Source organism: Halichoerus grypus, chromosome 15 (assembly GCF_964656455.1).
Source record: "Halichoerus grypus chromosome 15, mHalGry1.hap1.1, whole genome shotgun sequence".
Classification (NCBI taxonomy): Eukaryota; Metazoa; Chordata; class Mammalia; order Carnivora; family Phocidae; genus Halichoerus; species Halichoerus grypus.
The window spans coordinates 48,078,473-48,095,052 of NC_135726.1; the positions used below are offsets into that span (position 1 = coordinate 48,078,473).

General features: G+C 51.8%; 1 protein-coding gene across 8 annotated transcripts in view; it reads right to left on the reverse strand.

The window, feature by feature from the left end:
* AKT2 (AKT serine/threonine kinase 2) overlaps positions 1-16,580 on the reverse strand; it is a 49,073-nt gene that overhangs the window by 8,511 nt on the left and 23,982 nt on the right. For all 8 annotated transcript variants that reach the window (XM_078062808.1, XM_078062804.1, XM_078062806.1 and 5 more), the window contains 4 exons: positions 12,397-12,525; positions 11,580-11,691; positions 2,357-2,510; positions 1,786-1,917 (listed from right to left, as the gene is read on the reverse strand). In XM_078062808.1, coding sequence (XP_077918934.1) covers positions 1,786-1,917; positions 2,357-2,510; positions 11,580-11,680 — 387 coding nt within the window. In that variant the 5' untranslated portion in view covers positions 11,681-11,691; positions 12,397-12,525. The remainder of the gene's footprint in view (positions 1-1,785; positions 1,918-2,356; positions 2,511-11,579; positions 11,692-12,396; positions 12,526-16,580) is intronic.

A 16,580-nucleotide genomic window follows, 5' to 3' on the forward strand; every position in this document is an offset into this window, starting at 1 on the left:
GCCCCCACCTAAGGAATGGGGGAGCAATGCTTCAGGGAAATGCACTTCTACTCCTAGCCGATCCACAGAGAAAGGCAGGAGTGGCACGGTACCATCTGCAAGCTGGAATGAAGTAACGGCTCCAGAGGTGGCCTGGGTGGCTCAGTGGGTTAAGCGTCTTGACACTTGGTTTCATGATCTCATGGGTTGTGAGATCAAGCCCTGTGTGGGGCTCTGTGTTCAGTGGGGAGAAGATTCTCCCTCTGCTCCTCCCCCCATTCATGCTTTCTCTCTCTCTCAAATACATACATACATCTTTAAAAAAAGAATGAATGAATCGTCCCAGACAAGGCCAATCAGTGGCTCACTCTCAAAGCCACAAGGTGAGAAGTCAATGGGGACTTTATGACAGAGGGCTTGAGATGTCACCTGCAGAACCCACAGGCCAAGTTTAGCATCTCTAAGGAGGGAGAAGCAGACATTGTAAGACCCTGGAGCTGACCCCACAGGCAGTGGGAATCACCACTGGAAGTGCTGTTGCTGAGACAAGGAAGGGATCTGATCAGGACCCTACGCTGGGGAACAGCGGTTCCCAGTGTGTGGTCCCCACACTGGCAGCATCATGTTGCCTAGGAACTTGGGTAAATGCACTTCCCAGGCCCCTCCGAGATCCACCGAATCAGAAACTTGGGGGTGGGCCCAGCACGGGCTTCGGAGGCCCTCCAGGCCCCTCGAACACAGGCTCAAGTGTGGTATCTGAACACACAACAGGCCCCTAGAGAGCTGCGGAAAATCCCGCACCACCTGCAGTAAGGGACACTGGCTCTTCCCAGGGCTGAGTCTGTCCCCAGGGGACACTTGATGATAATGTCTGAAGACATTTTCGATGGTCACAACTTTGTGCTACTGGCCTCCGGGGGGGGGGGGGAAGGCCAGGGTGCAGTTACTCATTGTACAGTGCACAGGGCAGCCCCATCATGGAGAATGATCTGGCCCCAAAGGCCAACAGTGCTGAGGCTGAGGAAGCCTGCCTCGGACCAGTCACATAAGGGACTGTTAGCTTTGCTGGATGAGATCTTAGTTCCATTATAGTCTTTAAAATCTTCAGCTGTTAAAGATACATATCTAAGTATATATGGGTGTAGGGCACCTGGGTGGCTCAGTTGTTAAGCGTCTGCCTTCAGCTCAGGTCATGATCCTAGGATGCTGGGATCGAGCCCCGCATCGGGCACCCTGCTCAGTGGGGAGTCTGCTTCTCTCTCTCCCTCTGCCCCTGCTTGTGTGCTCTCTTGCTCACTCTCTCTCAAATAAAATCTTTAAAAAAAAAAAAAAGTATATATGGGTGAAATTATATGATGTCTAGAACATGCCTTAAGATACTCCAGAACAAAGGGGAGGGCAGAGCTAATGAAACAAGATGGGCCAAATGTTGACAACCGTTGAAGCTGGATATTGGCTACATGGGGGTCCAGTGTATTTATTTTTCTTTTAAATACTTTGTGTATGTCAGGAATTCTCCCTTTTAAAAACTTGAAAGGCGGGGAAAAAAAGGGAAGAGAATTCCATTCTGGCCCAGCCTCCTATGGAGAGGCCCTGAGCCTAGCCCCCACCCCTAGGGCCTCCCCACCAGCCCATTCTGCTGCGGCAAGCGACCTGCTTTCAGGCCCTGATAGCGCCTGCTGGGTGAGGCCTAGTCGGAGGCTCCACCCTAGTCCCCTGGTCGCCCAGAGGGTGGGGTGGGGTGGGCTGGGGCGAGCGCGGTCCCACCACGACCACAGAGGCCGCTGCAGCCCCGGGCACGCCCACCTTGGCGATGATTACTTCCTTCCGCAGGATCTTCATGGCGTAGTAGCGGCCGCTGGCCTTCTCCCGCACCAGAATCACTTTGCCAAAGGTGCCCTTGCCCAGGAGTTTGAGATAGTCGAAGTCATTCATGGTCTGCCCAGGAGGGGGAGAGAGTGGGGAAGTCAGTGCTTGGCACGTGGCCCACGGGAGGACATTTTAACAAAGAGAAAGGAAAAATCGAAGGCCACTGTTGCCAAAACGCTTGGGCACGAGCAGGAAGGGAGGCTCTGGGCGGCAACTGTTTGCTCTGAAGCGGCCTTCAGACCAGGGCTCTCCCAGGCAGGGGGCCCCGGGAGACTGCGATATGGGGGTAGACAGGTCTTCCCGAGCTCTGAGGATGCGGCTGCCCCTCACTCCAGGGGCAAAGAGCAGCACTGGGGCACCTACACCCATACATCACCCATCCCACAGGGCAGTCACGAAGGGTCCCGGCTGCTCCCCTGTGCGCTCTGTATGGAAACCGAGGGCGGCAGGGCCAGTGTTGGTGAGGAGAGGGGTGCTCCCAGACTGGCCCCTGCCCCCCAGTACTTACCACCTTGGCCCGAGCCTTGCTAACTGCCACTTCCATCTCCTCAGCCGCAGAAGGGTCGCTGGGGGAGCCACACTTATAGTCCATGGGGTCCTCACCTGGGCCCCGCTGCTTGAGGCTGTTGGCGACCATCTGAATGGCCCGCATCCACTCCTCCCTTTGAGGGACAGGTCACAAGAGCCATGAGTCCCACCGATTCTGGGTGGGAAGGATGGAGCCCCACCCCCTCTAATGGGAGCAAATGACCCAACACCTTTGGGCATTCTAGCAAGATCTGTCCGACTGGGGGGAGCCGACGGGACAGGACTGACATTTTACAAATCCTCTGGCTGCAGTGGGTAAGAGAGGGCAAGAGTGGAATTAGGACAGAGAGTCTATCTATGTCCCGGAGTGGCCTGGCCTGAGGGACCCTTGAAGTGAGCAGCAATTAAATGACCAAGACCAAAGAGGGGAGACTACCTTTCTTCACAGCCCCTTGAAAATGAGCCACAACCCTGAGCCACAGCACTCCGCGGGATTCCTCCAGAACAAATGACAAGCGTGATGTTTTGTAAAAGCAAACCAAGAGTAAAAGGAAGAATTCATCAGCCAAAGAAAGCTGAAGATCCCCAGAGGGAGCTGTCTGCCAGGGACAGAGGTTCCTAGTGGGGCAGAGACGTGAAGCAGAAGGTGGCAGACAGGGAAGCAGGTCCCAGCCAAAAGGAGCTTGGTTTAAGAATAAACTATTTCTGTCACTCACGATTTAGAACTTGCTCGGAAATAGCTTTCTTTTGATACTTGCAAACTGTTCTGTCTCTAGAAAGGGAAGAGAGATCTAGGAGAAATACGTAAAAACCACCAGAGACCACAAAAAAGAAAGTAGGGGGCTGAACGATACTCAATTTTCCATACCCCTCCCGTGTTTGACTCACCACACAATTTTAGGTGGCTCGACCCAGTGTATGCTGAATCCTCTTTGGATTCTGCTTAGAGCTATAAAACAGGCCCATGAACAGTGAGAAAAATAAAATGCACACTAAGAACGAGAAAATTCAAAGAGCCCAAGTGGGCAACCTCCCATATCGCAGCAATTCCGATCAGCCTCAGTGAGACCGGATGGTCAGCCACGCTTCTTCCAGAATCACCCCCAGCCCCAGCACAGGTGAAACTGTGCTCTCTTCCGAGGCACGGAGGCCCCTGGCCAAGGTCACGCAGGGAGCAAGTGGCCTGAGGACCCGGGACCACCCTGGGGGCGGCTGCACTCAGCCCCCAGCTCCTCACGTCCCGAGGGTACTACAGCTACTCTGCACAGCCCCGCGGTCCCATGCGCACATCTCCCCATGTTCTCACACTGCTGAGATCCGGGGGCACCTTACAGTCAGTGGCCTATCTCGATTGAATTGGGCATTGCTTTTGCTTGGTATTATGGAAAATAATGGTGGGCCTCCAGGTGACAGCATCTTGCATTTCCTGAAGGGTGGCCACAGTGCTGAGCTCCCCGGGGGCCGAGGCGAGCAGGGAATGTGTGTGAGGCGTCTACGCACAGAACGCCCCACAGCTCAGAGAAAGGAGGAAGATCTAGATGCGAGGGCGCCTGGGTGGCTCAGTCGGTGAAGCCTCTGCCTTCGGCTCAGGTCATGATCCCAGGGTCCTGGGATCGAGTCCTGCATCGGGCTCCCTGCTCAGTGGGAAGCCTGCTTCTCCCCCCACCCCCTGCCGGCTTGTGCTCACTCTCTCTGTCAAATAAATAAATAAAATCTTTAAAAAAAAAAAAAAAGAGAGATCTAGATGCAGACTTGGGAGGGCCTGAGACACCTTAAGAGAAAAAAGAAGGTTCAGAACAGGGCAGAGTGTCCTGCTCCTGGAGTTAGAAGCAAGAGGAATGTACACACAGGCACGTGTGCTCACCGCAGCACGGACCCCTCTGGAAGGGCGTGCATGACACGGGGCCCTGGCTGCCTCCAGGGACAGGAACTGGGAGTCAGGGGCAAGGAGTCTAATTCCACTGTCGACCCCCATCACATACACTCCCAGAGCACTCCCAACCAACTTTTACATTACAGATGGGGAAACCAAGGCACAGATTGAAAAAAACAAAACAAAACAAAACACAATTCAAGAAAAACACAGTGGGTGCTCCGAGTCTGGCAGCTGGAATCACAGAAGGCCCGTGACCGTCCAGAGCCAAAGGGGAGGGCCGTTCTCGCTCAGTTCCATGGGTTGCTGAACCCAGACACCCCAGCGCACAAGCAGCCTCGCTCCCAGGAGGTCGTGCTTCCTAAGACAGATGTGTGAATACCGCCCGCATCAAAACCCTCCCGGGGCCGAGTCTGGGGGCCCCATAACCCTAACCCTTGTGTGTCAGGCCCACGAGCGCAGGGATTTAGTCTCTCTGTCCGTGGTACACACAGCACCTGAGCGGGAACTCAGGAGGTGCCTGGGGAACGAGTGAGCAAGGAGGCCAAAGTTCAAGTGGCCCCAGGCGTGCACACAGAGGCCCAGTGCACACCCGGACACGTCACACCAAGGCCCGGCACACACGCAGGCTCAGGAGCACGGGCCTCCTCCCTCTCAGCCAATGCCTCAGGCTGCCGTTTCTCAACTTGTTTTAACCCATGACCTCTTTGGGAAAAGTTACAATATAAATCCCTATCCCCACATTCACATTTTATTTTTCAAAAACGGGGGACGGGTGGGCCACATCCCATGATAGGCTTTACCAGATCATAATTGTCCTCTTAGGAATTTTCAAATGCTGACTTCAGGTAGAAGACCATGGATTGAGGAAAAAAAAAAAAAAAAATCACCAGGGCACCTGGGTAGCTCAGTTGGTTAAGCATCTGACTCTTCAGCCTAGGTCTTGATCTCAGGGCTGTGAGTTCAAGCCCTGCATTGGGCTCCAAACTGGGCACAGAGCCTACTTAAAAAAAAAAAAAAAAAAGAAAGAAAAAAAAAAAATCACCATCTCCTAAGAGACGTTAAAAAGAACAAAATACGTATATATCTCACGTACAGAGATCCTGAGGTACTGTCACGTGAGAAAAGCAAGTTACAGACTAAGACGCAGAGCGTGCCATCATCTATCATCTCTGTTTATAAGGGAGAACACACAAAGTCCATCGACAGAAGCCTGGATAAATAAACGATGGTTCATCCACACCATGGGAGCACTGGAAGCAGTTCCAAGGGGCCTCCCTGGGCTGCAGAGCTGGTGATGAGGAGCAGGAGCTCCGGAGCCTCGCGGGCTGGGGCTCAAACAGCAACTCTGCCCCCAGGGCAAGCTCACCCACCCTCGGCAGACCAGGGACGCTGAGGCGCAGGTGAGCCACTGTGTACAGAGCATGGTACACGGGAAGCATCTGACTCCAAGAAGGTGTTCAAGACGCTGGGTGAGGCCTTGGACCTATGCCCTCCACCCTGGCTCACGCTGCCCAGGACCACAGGGAGCCAAGGAACCCACAGACGTGTAGGAGGTTGTTCAGGGGTGACTGGGGCTCTCCCACCGCCGGACAAACCCCCGATCCTGTTCCAACTGGACCAAAATTACAAGGTTGCAGCACAGAATTCCAGAGAAAAAGCAAGGGCCTCTGTCCAGGGTACTCCTTAAGGATTTGCAACATGGTGTCTGGGGCAGAGGGGAGCTCCCACCCAGAGCTGGGGCTGCTGTGCCTTCCAGCCCTCAAAGGAGAGCGCCCAGGGGGACCAACCTCGTTTCTCCAGAGACATGAGGAGAAAAATAAAGGCTCCACAGACAGCAGCTCCTTCCACACTCATCAGGAACACTGGACAGAGGGGGGCATTTCTGATGTGCAAACAGAGGCACACAGAGGTGGAGTCACTTGTGGGGGTCACACACACAGGAGGTGACAAAGCTGAGACTCACATCGGGCCCTTGTGCTCCTTCTGGCACCATGCCACCGTTCCCCGACAGTAACAGCTTCCTTCCCAGATGAGGCCCGGGGTATCAAGCAGGGCCCTCCCGCAGGAAGGCTCAGGGAATAAGGGACACAGCGCCGTGGAGCCCAGGCTTGGAGTAAAGGAAAGCGCCCGCTGGGAGTTCTGGTCCCGACCACCGTTTTGAGCAGGCCTCCCCCACCAGAGAGCAAGGGGAACACCATGGGCTCGCAGAGCGCACTGCGGCCAGAAGCTGCGCGGGTGCTTTACGTGCCATAACCTGAGTCTGCTCCCAACCCTCCCAAGTAGGCGCCGCTACTCACCTCGTTCTACAAACGAGGAGACTGAGGAAGAGATGCAGGCAGGTGCCCAATGACACAGCCAGCCAGCAGAAGCTGAAGGACACAAACCCGCGAGTCCCTACCGCCCTCAAAGCACTTCTCCCGTCAACTGAGTACTTTCAGGGGCCTTCTCATCCCTCCTGTGGGCTCCGGGGCCGCGGGAGGCCCAGCGGGAGGAGCCACGCTCCCCCAGGCAGCACTAGGCCAAGTGCAGACCAGCCTGGGAGCAGGCTGCTGGGCCCGGAGTTCGAGTCCACTGCAAACTGGCCGTGGGGCCCTGAGGGACCTCACTTCTCAGGCCTTGGTCTGCATCCCGTGCACCAGGGCACAACACACGGGCTGAAAAGCAGACTCTGCAGCCAACGTCCTGGCGTGAATCCGAGGTCTGTCCCTTCCTGGTGGCGATGCCAGGCCATCTGACTTTCCTGTGCCTCGGCTGGCTGACAAAGAGAGCGGGGACGAGGTTCGTGCGCGTTAAGGGCGAAATGAGCAGGAGACACAGAAGTACTTAGGGCAATGCCTGGCACAGAACAAGCACCTCCAAGGGCTGCCGTGAGAATTCGCCCAGCCAGCCGGCAAGCCTGGGGTGTCTGCAGAAGGCCCGGCAGGTGGCCGCATGGCTGTGGTGACAGAGAGGAATGGAGGGGTCGAGGGCAGGAGGCAGGACCGGCCCAGCACACGCCGGGCTCCATGTTGCACTGGGTTAGGGACAGACATCTTCATCCTTAATGGCCCAGGAAGCCGCTAAAGGGTCTGTGCAGGGGGTGACTTCTGTTTTCAACCTGCAGCTGCGGTGGGGTGCAGATCGGGGGCACGGAGAGCAAGCATCAGGAGACTATGGCAGTCCTCCAGGCAAAGGGTGCCAGGTGGCCGAGGGGCGGAGGAGAGACAAGGCACCAGCAAGCACGATTCCATGAGGGCAGCCTGGGCCAGCTGCTTCCTCCCCTGTCCCCACCACGGCCAAGGACCCGAGCTCCACTGTGAGAGTGACACAGCAGGACCGACGCTGCGGCCTGAGGCAGGAAGTGTGTCTGGCAGGTTTAAGGAATCGCAAAGAGACCAGTGTGGCTACAGTGAGGAAACCAGCAATAGAAAAGGATCTGGAGAGGAGACCAGATCACATAGCACTTAGGAGGATATGGCATAAACTGAGGCCCCTGGCTGGCTCAGTCAGGTAAGCGGCCACCTCCTGATCTCAGCTCAGGTCTTGATCTCAGGGTCTTCAGTTTGAGCCCCGCATTGGGCTCCATGATGGGTGCTGGGCATGGAGTCCACTTAAAAAAAAAATGGATGGCTCAGTTGGTTGAGCATAGGACTACTGATTTCAGCTCAGGTCGTGATCTCAGGGTCGTGGAATCGAGCCCTGCATCGGGCTTCATGCTCAGTGCGGACTCTGCTTGTCCCTCCCTCTCTGCCCCTCCCCCCATGTGCACACTCTCTCCACCCCCCAAATAAGTAAAATGTTCAAAAAAAGAATATGGCATAAACTCTGGAGTTTACTCCCAGTGGAAGCAAAGCCACTCAAGAGTTCTAAGCAGAGAAATGACACAGTAAGATTTACATTAAAAGGTCATAATAATACGATGCACTATTAAGTATACCCACTCAGACCAAACATCTGCAAACTTCTCCTGGGAAGGGCCAAAAAATAAATATTTTAGGCTTTGTAGACCATACAATCTCTGTTACAACTATTCAACTCTGCCACAGTAGGGCAAAACAGCCATAGATAATTTGCAAATGAATGGGCATGGCGTGTTCTAATAAAACTTTCTTTGCAAAAACAGGAGGCCAGCCCGTGGTTTGCCAACCCTGCTCAAGCCCTAATTTCCAGTTTACAGGAAACATAGGCACAGAAGAACAAAGTAAACAGTGCCAAAAGGCAGTAGAATAACACATCCCTAGCGTGAGACATTCCACAAGACAACTAGCCCGGCTTGTTGGGGAAAAACAAAAAAAAAATCAATGTTTTGTGGGGGGAAAAGACAGGCCTGAACAAGGTTAAAAGGCCAAAGAGACAAGTACCTTGAAGGAATCCTGGTTTGAAAAACATTTTGAGGACAACTGGGGAAATTCTAGTAGACATGGACATGCAGAGATCGGTAAGTATCTACTCTGAACAGTCACCTAAGCTGTGGTAACGGCATCACGACTCTGTAGGAAAAGTCCTCATTCTTAGCAGACGCCTGCTGTATGAAGGAGCAAAGTGTCACGAAGTGTGATCACAAGTGCACAATTCAGCACAAAACAAAGCCAGATGAGGCAAGCACGGCAGATGCTGGATCGCTGAGTCTAGGTGCAGGGTACCTGCACATTCGTTTCTTAGACTCTTCTCTCCACTTTCCTGTATATCTCAAACAAGGGGGCGGGGGTAGGGGTGGGGAGTCTGGGGGGAGGCAGGAAAGGTTCCCAGGAGCCCAGGGAGCAGTCCACTGCGGCCTCTAGACAGCACCCCCACCCCGTGCGCTCGGGCCTATGTGGGACAGGCCAGTGAGGACAGCCACGAGTGAGCATCCTCCCTCTCGCTAGCTCACTCCTCCACCAGGGTTAAGGCCAGGAATCTGGGGTCCGGCCTCAGAGCAGCCCCAGCAGATTCCTCTCCAGCAGCAGCAGGTGCTAAGAAAAGGAGCAAGGCAGGCCCTGTCCAACCCCCAGCATCCTGGTAAAGGGGTTCTTCCCCATGCTGAAGAGCACAGAATCTCACCTAAATGGAAAGCAGAGCAGGGCTCTTGCCTACTAAAACGCTTTGCCAGCTCCCCACTGCTCCTTTTCCAGGCTTGCAAACTGTGCGCCAGGTACTCCTGAATCAAGGGTTTCCTGTTTACCATCCCCCTGAATCTCTGAGCGACCCTGTGACAAACCCCAATTGATTCACGACCTGCCAAGCCCTGGAGGGATCTCCACCCGGAGTCCCCGACCTGGCTGAGCTCACTGGCAAGGCCTCCACTGGCCCTCTTCCAAGGCCCCTGGCCCTTGATTCTTTGGTGACGGAGAACCCTCTGTGGTCCCTAAGATGACAACCTGTCTCACTTCCGGGCCTTTGCATATGCATATGCTGGTCCCTTTTCCTGAAGTCTCCTTCGCCTTCCTACCCAACACCTTCCGACACTCAGGCCTTATGTACCTACTGGTCTCCATTTGCTTTTACTGGCAGTCCATGGTTTCTGTCCCCAGCTTTCAGCAGTCACACCTCAGCTAGCCTGGGATGGTAGGGAGCTCTGCTGCCCGTGGCGGGGAAGGCATATTTCTAACTCTGGGAGGCCACGTGATGACAATTACACTACAGACTATGGAAACACATCTTATGATATTGTTTTGCGTATCCTCTAGATACACACTGTTCGAGAGGGAGCCACCAGCCATATGCGGCTACTTAAGTTTAAATTGATTAAATAAAAATAAAAATTCCAGCTCTCAGTTGCACTAGCCACATTTCACATTTCAAAAGCTCAAAAGGCACCTGTGACTCCTGGCCCCCCTCTCGGACACCACAGGTACTGAATACTTCTGTCATGGCCAAAGATTCTCAGGGACGGCGTCATTTTCCTGGGTTCTCCACAGGGTCGGCTGAATCCTCACCCCCAGACAAGCCAAAGAAGTGTTTCTCAAAGTGAGGTGCAAAGGGACAAAGTGGGGGAAAAAGATATGTGCTACTCATTACAAAGGTCTAAGCTTCCTGGTACATAAAGGGGTTTCAGAAATGAGATGAAGACCGACTACCCAACAGAAAAAATAAGCAAAGGTTATGAACAGACAGTTCAGAAAGGGAAACTCGTGTGGCCCTTGAAGGTAGGAGAGGATGCTCGACCTCACCCGTACAGACAAAAGGGTCAGTGAAAACCACCTTAAGGTGCCACTCCCACTGATCAGACTGGTAAAAATCCAAATGTTAGACAACAGAAGGCTGCGAGGACTCTGAGACATCACTCTTAGAAATCACAAATGCATATTCCTGGTGACCCAGAAATCCTGCATCTAAGAACTCCTCTTACAGGCTCGCCCGCACATCCGTCGAGCGAGGTAAGCACAGGGTACTTCACCGTGGCACCACCTGGAATGAGCCAAAGCCTAGAAACAACCCCGACCCCATTCATCAAGAACCCGCTCGGGAAACTTGGGGACACACGTGTGCCACTGTCTAAAAGAAAAACCAAAGCCAGTGCGCGGGAGGCGGCAGCTCTCTGGAGACTGAAGCAGAAGGACGCCCCAAGACACACTGAGGAAAAAACAGAGTTCAGAAGTCTGTGTACGATGCTACCTTTTGTGTAAAAAGAACCAACCAGGGGAGCAGGGTGCAAACGTCTATCTGAATGAGCCGGTCCCCCCATGGAAGCTCTCCAAGAAGACAGAAGAAGAGCGGTTAGCGGGGGGCGGGGGTGAATGGGGAGGAAGTGACAGACACCTCCTGACACTGTTGGACTTTTGAACTAGGTAAATCTATATCATCTCTTCTGATGATTAAACTGATCCTTTTAATACTCAATCTCTGGACCGTCTGCTTCAAAATCAATGGCGATGCTCATTAAAAATGCAGCTCCCTGGGAGCCTGGGTGGCTCAGTTGGTTAAGCAACTGCCTCCGGCTCAGGTCATGATCCCAGGGTCCTGGGATCAAGTCCAGCATCGGGCTCCCAGCTCAGCGGGGAGCCTGCTTCTCCCTCTGACCCTCTCCCCTCTCATGCTGTTTCTCTCTAATAAATAAATAAAATCTTTAAAAAAAAAAAAAAAATGCAGCTCCCTGACCCTCCACAGATCTGCAGGCAGTGGGAGGCCCTGACGTGGGCCCAAAGCTCTGTACTGTTGAGCTCCACCCATGATTCCAATGTACCCTCCAGTCTGAGAACACAGAAGGAGGTCTGCAGACCAAGAACCCCTGCTCTTTCTAGCTCTCAGAAGGGCTGAGACAGGAAACTCCTAGGCAGGGGCCCAAGGGGACTCTGTCCATCTGTGGACCTCCTCCTCACGCTAGGCCGGGCCACCCTCAAAGGGCGGCCACACGGAGGCCCAAGCTCACCTCTCATCTGGAGAGTCTACGTGGAAGGTCCTCTCGATGACCGTGGTCCACTGCAGGCAGCGTATGACAAAGGTGTTGGGCCGTGGTCTCTCGGTCTTCATCAGCTGGCATTCTGCAGACAGAAAGAGGGGACAGAGCCGGGAGAGTGAGGGGACAGCCCTGCTGCCCTGCAGCCCACATTCCCTGAGCCACCTCCTGCATGCCAGATGGTGTAGAGATACGTTAGTGACCGAGTCGGCCCTGGCCTTGTCTCTATGGGGCTCAAGGTCCAGTGTATGTTGGGGAGGGGGACAGACCACCAGACGGTGACAGCTCAGTGGTCAGGGATTTGGGCCTGCCAAGCTTTCACTGGCCAGAGTCCAGCTGGAAGGCACCACTTGCGGTACCACAGAGGGGACAGAGGATGTGAAGTTAGCCCTGTGATCAGATGAGCGGGAGGCCACGCCGTCTGTCTCTACCTAACGTCAGAGGGACAGAAGTGGACTGTTACCAGAGCGCAGGCAGGATGGCAGGTGCCTGACACCAACCGGAACCACGGCGCCTGGTCGGCAGATTTAGAACCGCAGAGGTGGTGCTGCCTGGGGCGGGGGGCTGGGGAAATGCCTGGCTCCCCACTGGCCACCAGTTCAGCCCTCCCACCCCAGGCCCAGCTGACACAAAGGTGGGGCAGGCGGGAAGGGTGGGAAATGGATCCGAGGGCAAGCAGGCCCTGGACAGGCCCACACCCAAGAAAGGCCAACCCCCGGGTGCCCCCTGGACCCACCAGCGGTGGTTCCCCGAGCACCTGACCTCTGGCCTGGTGTGCCCCGAGACGCACCTGCGACAGAGAAGTTGTTCAGGGGGGGCAGGGTCTGGTCAGGGACGTCAGGCCGCTCCTTGTATCCAATGAAGGAGCCGTCACTCTTCAACAGGAAGTACCGGGGCCTCCAGGTCTTGATGTATTCACCTGAGCCGAGGCAGGGGGGAGGGAGAGAGGTCAGGGTAGGCAGCCCTGTGTCACAGCACCCCACAGAGGGCACCCGGGTGGGAGGAGGGCCGATGAGAGGGCGGGGAGGAGAGTGCCTCTCCTAGAGAGAACCTCCAGGCAGCCCCTGCTGACGCAGGCTGGGCCAGGCCGGGCGCTGGGCTGGGCCCCAGTGATCCAGAGGTCAGGCCTGGCAGGAAGGCGCCTGCTGCAGTGCCCCAGGGCACCAGCTGCCTCCGCGTGTGGCCAGCAGCAAGCCATCCTGGCCGTCCTTGCCAGCGCGTGGCCCGCTCCCAGGGGAGGCCCAGGCTTCCAAACACACATGCCCTGTGGCCCTGTAAGGCCAAATCCCCTGGGCTGGTATTCACCAGGACAGCCGTGCAGGTGGATCAAATGTCAAAACACTGTGCCAGGCATGGTATAACTGCTGCTGCGCCCTCTGGGTGCCCCTTGATTGCTTCCATTTGTTCGAACCATGAATATCCAGGCACCCCGTGTACACACGCCCACACGGCAAGGACCCACTCCTCAGAGGGCCGCTGAGGATTAAATTAAGATGGTGAAACATTACCTCCAGAAAAACTTGTGTGTAAATGTCCACAGCAATTATTATTCATAATTGTAAAAAGGGGAAACTCGAAAGTCCATCAGCTAATGAACAGAGAGACAGAACATGTCATATCCATAGAATATTACTCAGTCCTATGAAGAAGTTATTACTACACACTACATACAACATGGACGAACCATAACCTATGCTAAGTGAAAAAAGCTTGGGACCACAAATTATGATTCCATGTGTATAAAATGTCCAGAGTAGGCAAATCTATAGGTGAAAAGCAGATTAGGGGCTGCCTAGGACTGGGAGGGGGAAGTGTGGGGGGAGGTCAGAGGGGAATGGCCCAGGGGGAGGGCAGGGTCCTTTCCAGGGGAGTGAAAATGCTCTAAAATTGACTGCGGTGAGGGGTCTACAACTCTGACTACACTAAAAGCTACTCTGTATACTTTAAATTCCTGAATTGTATGGTGTGTGAATTCTAGCTCAAGCTGTTAAAAGAACATGAGATGGCCACCATAAGACATCCAGCTTAGGGCCCAACACACCACAGGCACTCAGTAAACGCTTGTTATCATCAGTCCAGCGTGCAAGCAAGTAAAACAAGACTGTGCCAGGCACCCGACCCCCATGGCACACAGGAAGCAGGACTGCAGGGTGGGCTCTGAGCTGGGTGTGCTGTGTGGCCTCCAATAAGTCACTTGACTTCTCTGAGTCTTTGTCTCCTCTCACAGGGAGGTATCCATTAACTGATGACAATGATTAGGTAACACTCTAGTGTATACTGTGTCAGGTGCTACCCTAAGTATCTTTTAGGACTTAACTTATTCAATTCTTTCCAATGTCGATATAAAGTTCAAAACCCAGCAAAATCCCAAATCCAACAGCACAAAGGATTATACAGACATGACCAAGCAGGTTTTATCCCAGGAATGCAAAGGTGGTTCAATATATGAAAATCAATCAATGCAATACACATTAATAGAACAAAGGAGGGGGGAACCACATGATCATTTCGACTGCGACAGAAAAATATTTGACAAAACCCAACACGCTTTCTTGATAAAAAAATACTCAGCAAGCTAGGAATAGAAGAGAATTTCCTCCACATATGATAAAGCGCATCTATGAAAAATCCACAGGTAATATCATTCAATGATAAAAGACTGAAAACTTTCTCATTAACATCAGGGAAAAAACCAAGATATCTACTGCTTTCACCAAACACTGCACTGGAAGTTCTAGCCAGAGAAAAAGAAAAAGAAAGAGATAAGAGGCACTAAACTTGAAAAGGAGTAAGTAAAACGAACTTTACTTGCAGAAATCACAAAGAATCCACAAAGTAATGATAAGAGCTAATAGATGTGGCAAGATTAACACACAAAAACCAGCTGTTGTTTCTATATGTTAGCAATGAACAATCCAAAAAGGGAATTTAAAAAAAATTCCATTTACAATAGTACAAGGAGGCAAAAGATGTACACACTAAAAACTACAAAACACTGCTGAAATAAATTAAAGCCCTAAACAAATGCAAAGATGTCCTATGTGGGGCGCCTGGGTGGCTCAGATGGTTGAGCATCTGCCTTCGGCTCGGGTCATGATCCCAGAGTCCTGGGATCGAGCCCCACATCGGGCTCCCTGCTCAGCAGGGAGCCTGCTTCTCCCTCTCCCTCTGCCTGCCACTCCACCCCTGCTTGTGCTCCCTCTCTGTGTCAAATAAATAAAATCTTAAAAAAAAAAAATGTCCTATGTGCATGGATTAGAAGGCTTCATATGTTAAGACGGCGACACTCCCCAAAGCAATCTACAGATTCAACATGGCATGGCACCTATTGAAATTCCAACAACTCTTTTTGCAGAAATAGAAAAGTCAATCTTTATACTTCCCGATTTCAAAACTTACTACAAAGCTAAGTAATCAAATCAGCATGGTCTAAGGATAGACAGATAGACCAATGGAATAGAACTGGGAGTCAAAAAATAAACTCACACATATGATCAATCAATTTTCAGCAAGAGTGCTAAGACCATCCTGTGGGGAAACAATAGTCTATTCAACAAATGGTGGAACAACAGGACATCCACATGCAAAAGAACAGAGCTGGACTCCACCCTCACACCATATACCACATATAAAAGTTAACTCAACGTGGATCTACTTAAATATAAGAGCTAAAATGGTGAACTCTTAGAAGACTACATGGGGTGAGCCTTCATAACCCTGGATTTGGCAATGGATTCTTAGATAGGACACCAACATTACAAGCAACAAAAGAAAAAAATAAAGTAGATCATTAAAAATAACTTATGTGCAAAGGACATTATCAAGAAGATAAAAAGACAACCAGAATGGGCAAAAATATCTGCAAATCATAGCTCTGATAAGGGTCTAGTATCCAGAATATATAAAGAGTTCTTACAACTCAACAACAAAAAGATAAATAGCCCAATTAAAAAACGGGCAAAGGGCTCAAATAGGCATTTCTCTAAAGATATAAAATTGGCCATCAAGCACATGAAAAAATGCTCAACATCATTAGTCATTAGGAAAATGCAAGTCAAAACCATGATGAGCTACCACCTCATACCAACTAGGAGGACTTAATTTAAAAGAGAGAGAAAAAAAGGGGCGCGTGGGTGGCTCAATCATTTAAGCATCTGACTTTTTTCTTTTTTTTGAAGATTTTCTTTACTTATTTGACAGAGAGCACACAAGCAAGGGAAGCAGCAGAGGGAGAGGAGAAGCAGGCTCCCCGGCTGAGCAGGGAGCCCAACTCAGGGCTCGATCCCAGGACCCTAGGATCATGACCTGAGCCACCCAGGCGCCCCACGTCTGACTCTTGGTTTCAGCTCAAGTCATCATCTCAGGTTGTGAGATGGAGCCCTGCAACCGGCTCCATGCTGGGCGTGGAGCCTATTTAAAATTCTCTCTCTCCCTCTCCCTCTGTCCCTCCCCCTTCTAAAAAAATTAAAAAATAATAATAAAAAAAGAGAAAGAAAAGAAAAGAAACAGAACAAGTGCTGGTGAGGATGTGGGAGAAAGTGAAACCCTTGTACATGGCTGGTGGGAATGTGAAATGCTACAGCCCTATGGAAAAGTCTGGTGCTTCTCAAAAATTTTAAATATAGAATACGCTATAGATTATAAATACAGAATATACAACCCTGATAACATAAAAACATAAATATGTGTATTATCAAATCACACAGAATGCATTAAATTATAATTATAGAATATGTGACCCAATTTATATAACCTATATAAATACCGATTATAAATACAGAACATATGATCCAGCAATTCCACTCCTAGGTCTGTACCCAAAAGAACTGAAAACAAGTACTCAAATGCTTGTACACAAATGTTTGTAGCAGCTCTATTCACAATAGCCAAAAGGTAGAAATAACCCAAATGTTCACCACTGATGTATGGACAAACAAAATGTGGTATTCTCATGCAATGGAATGTTGTTTGGCC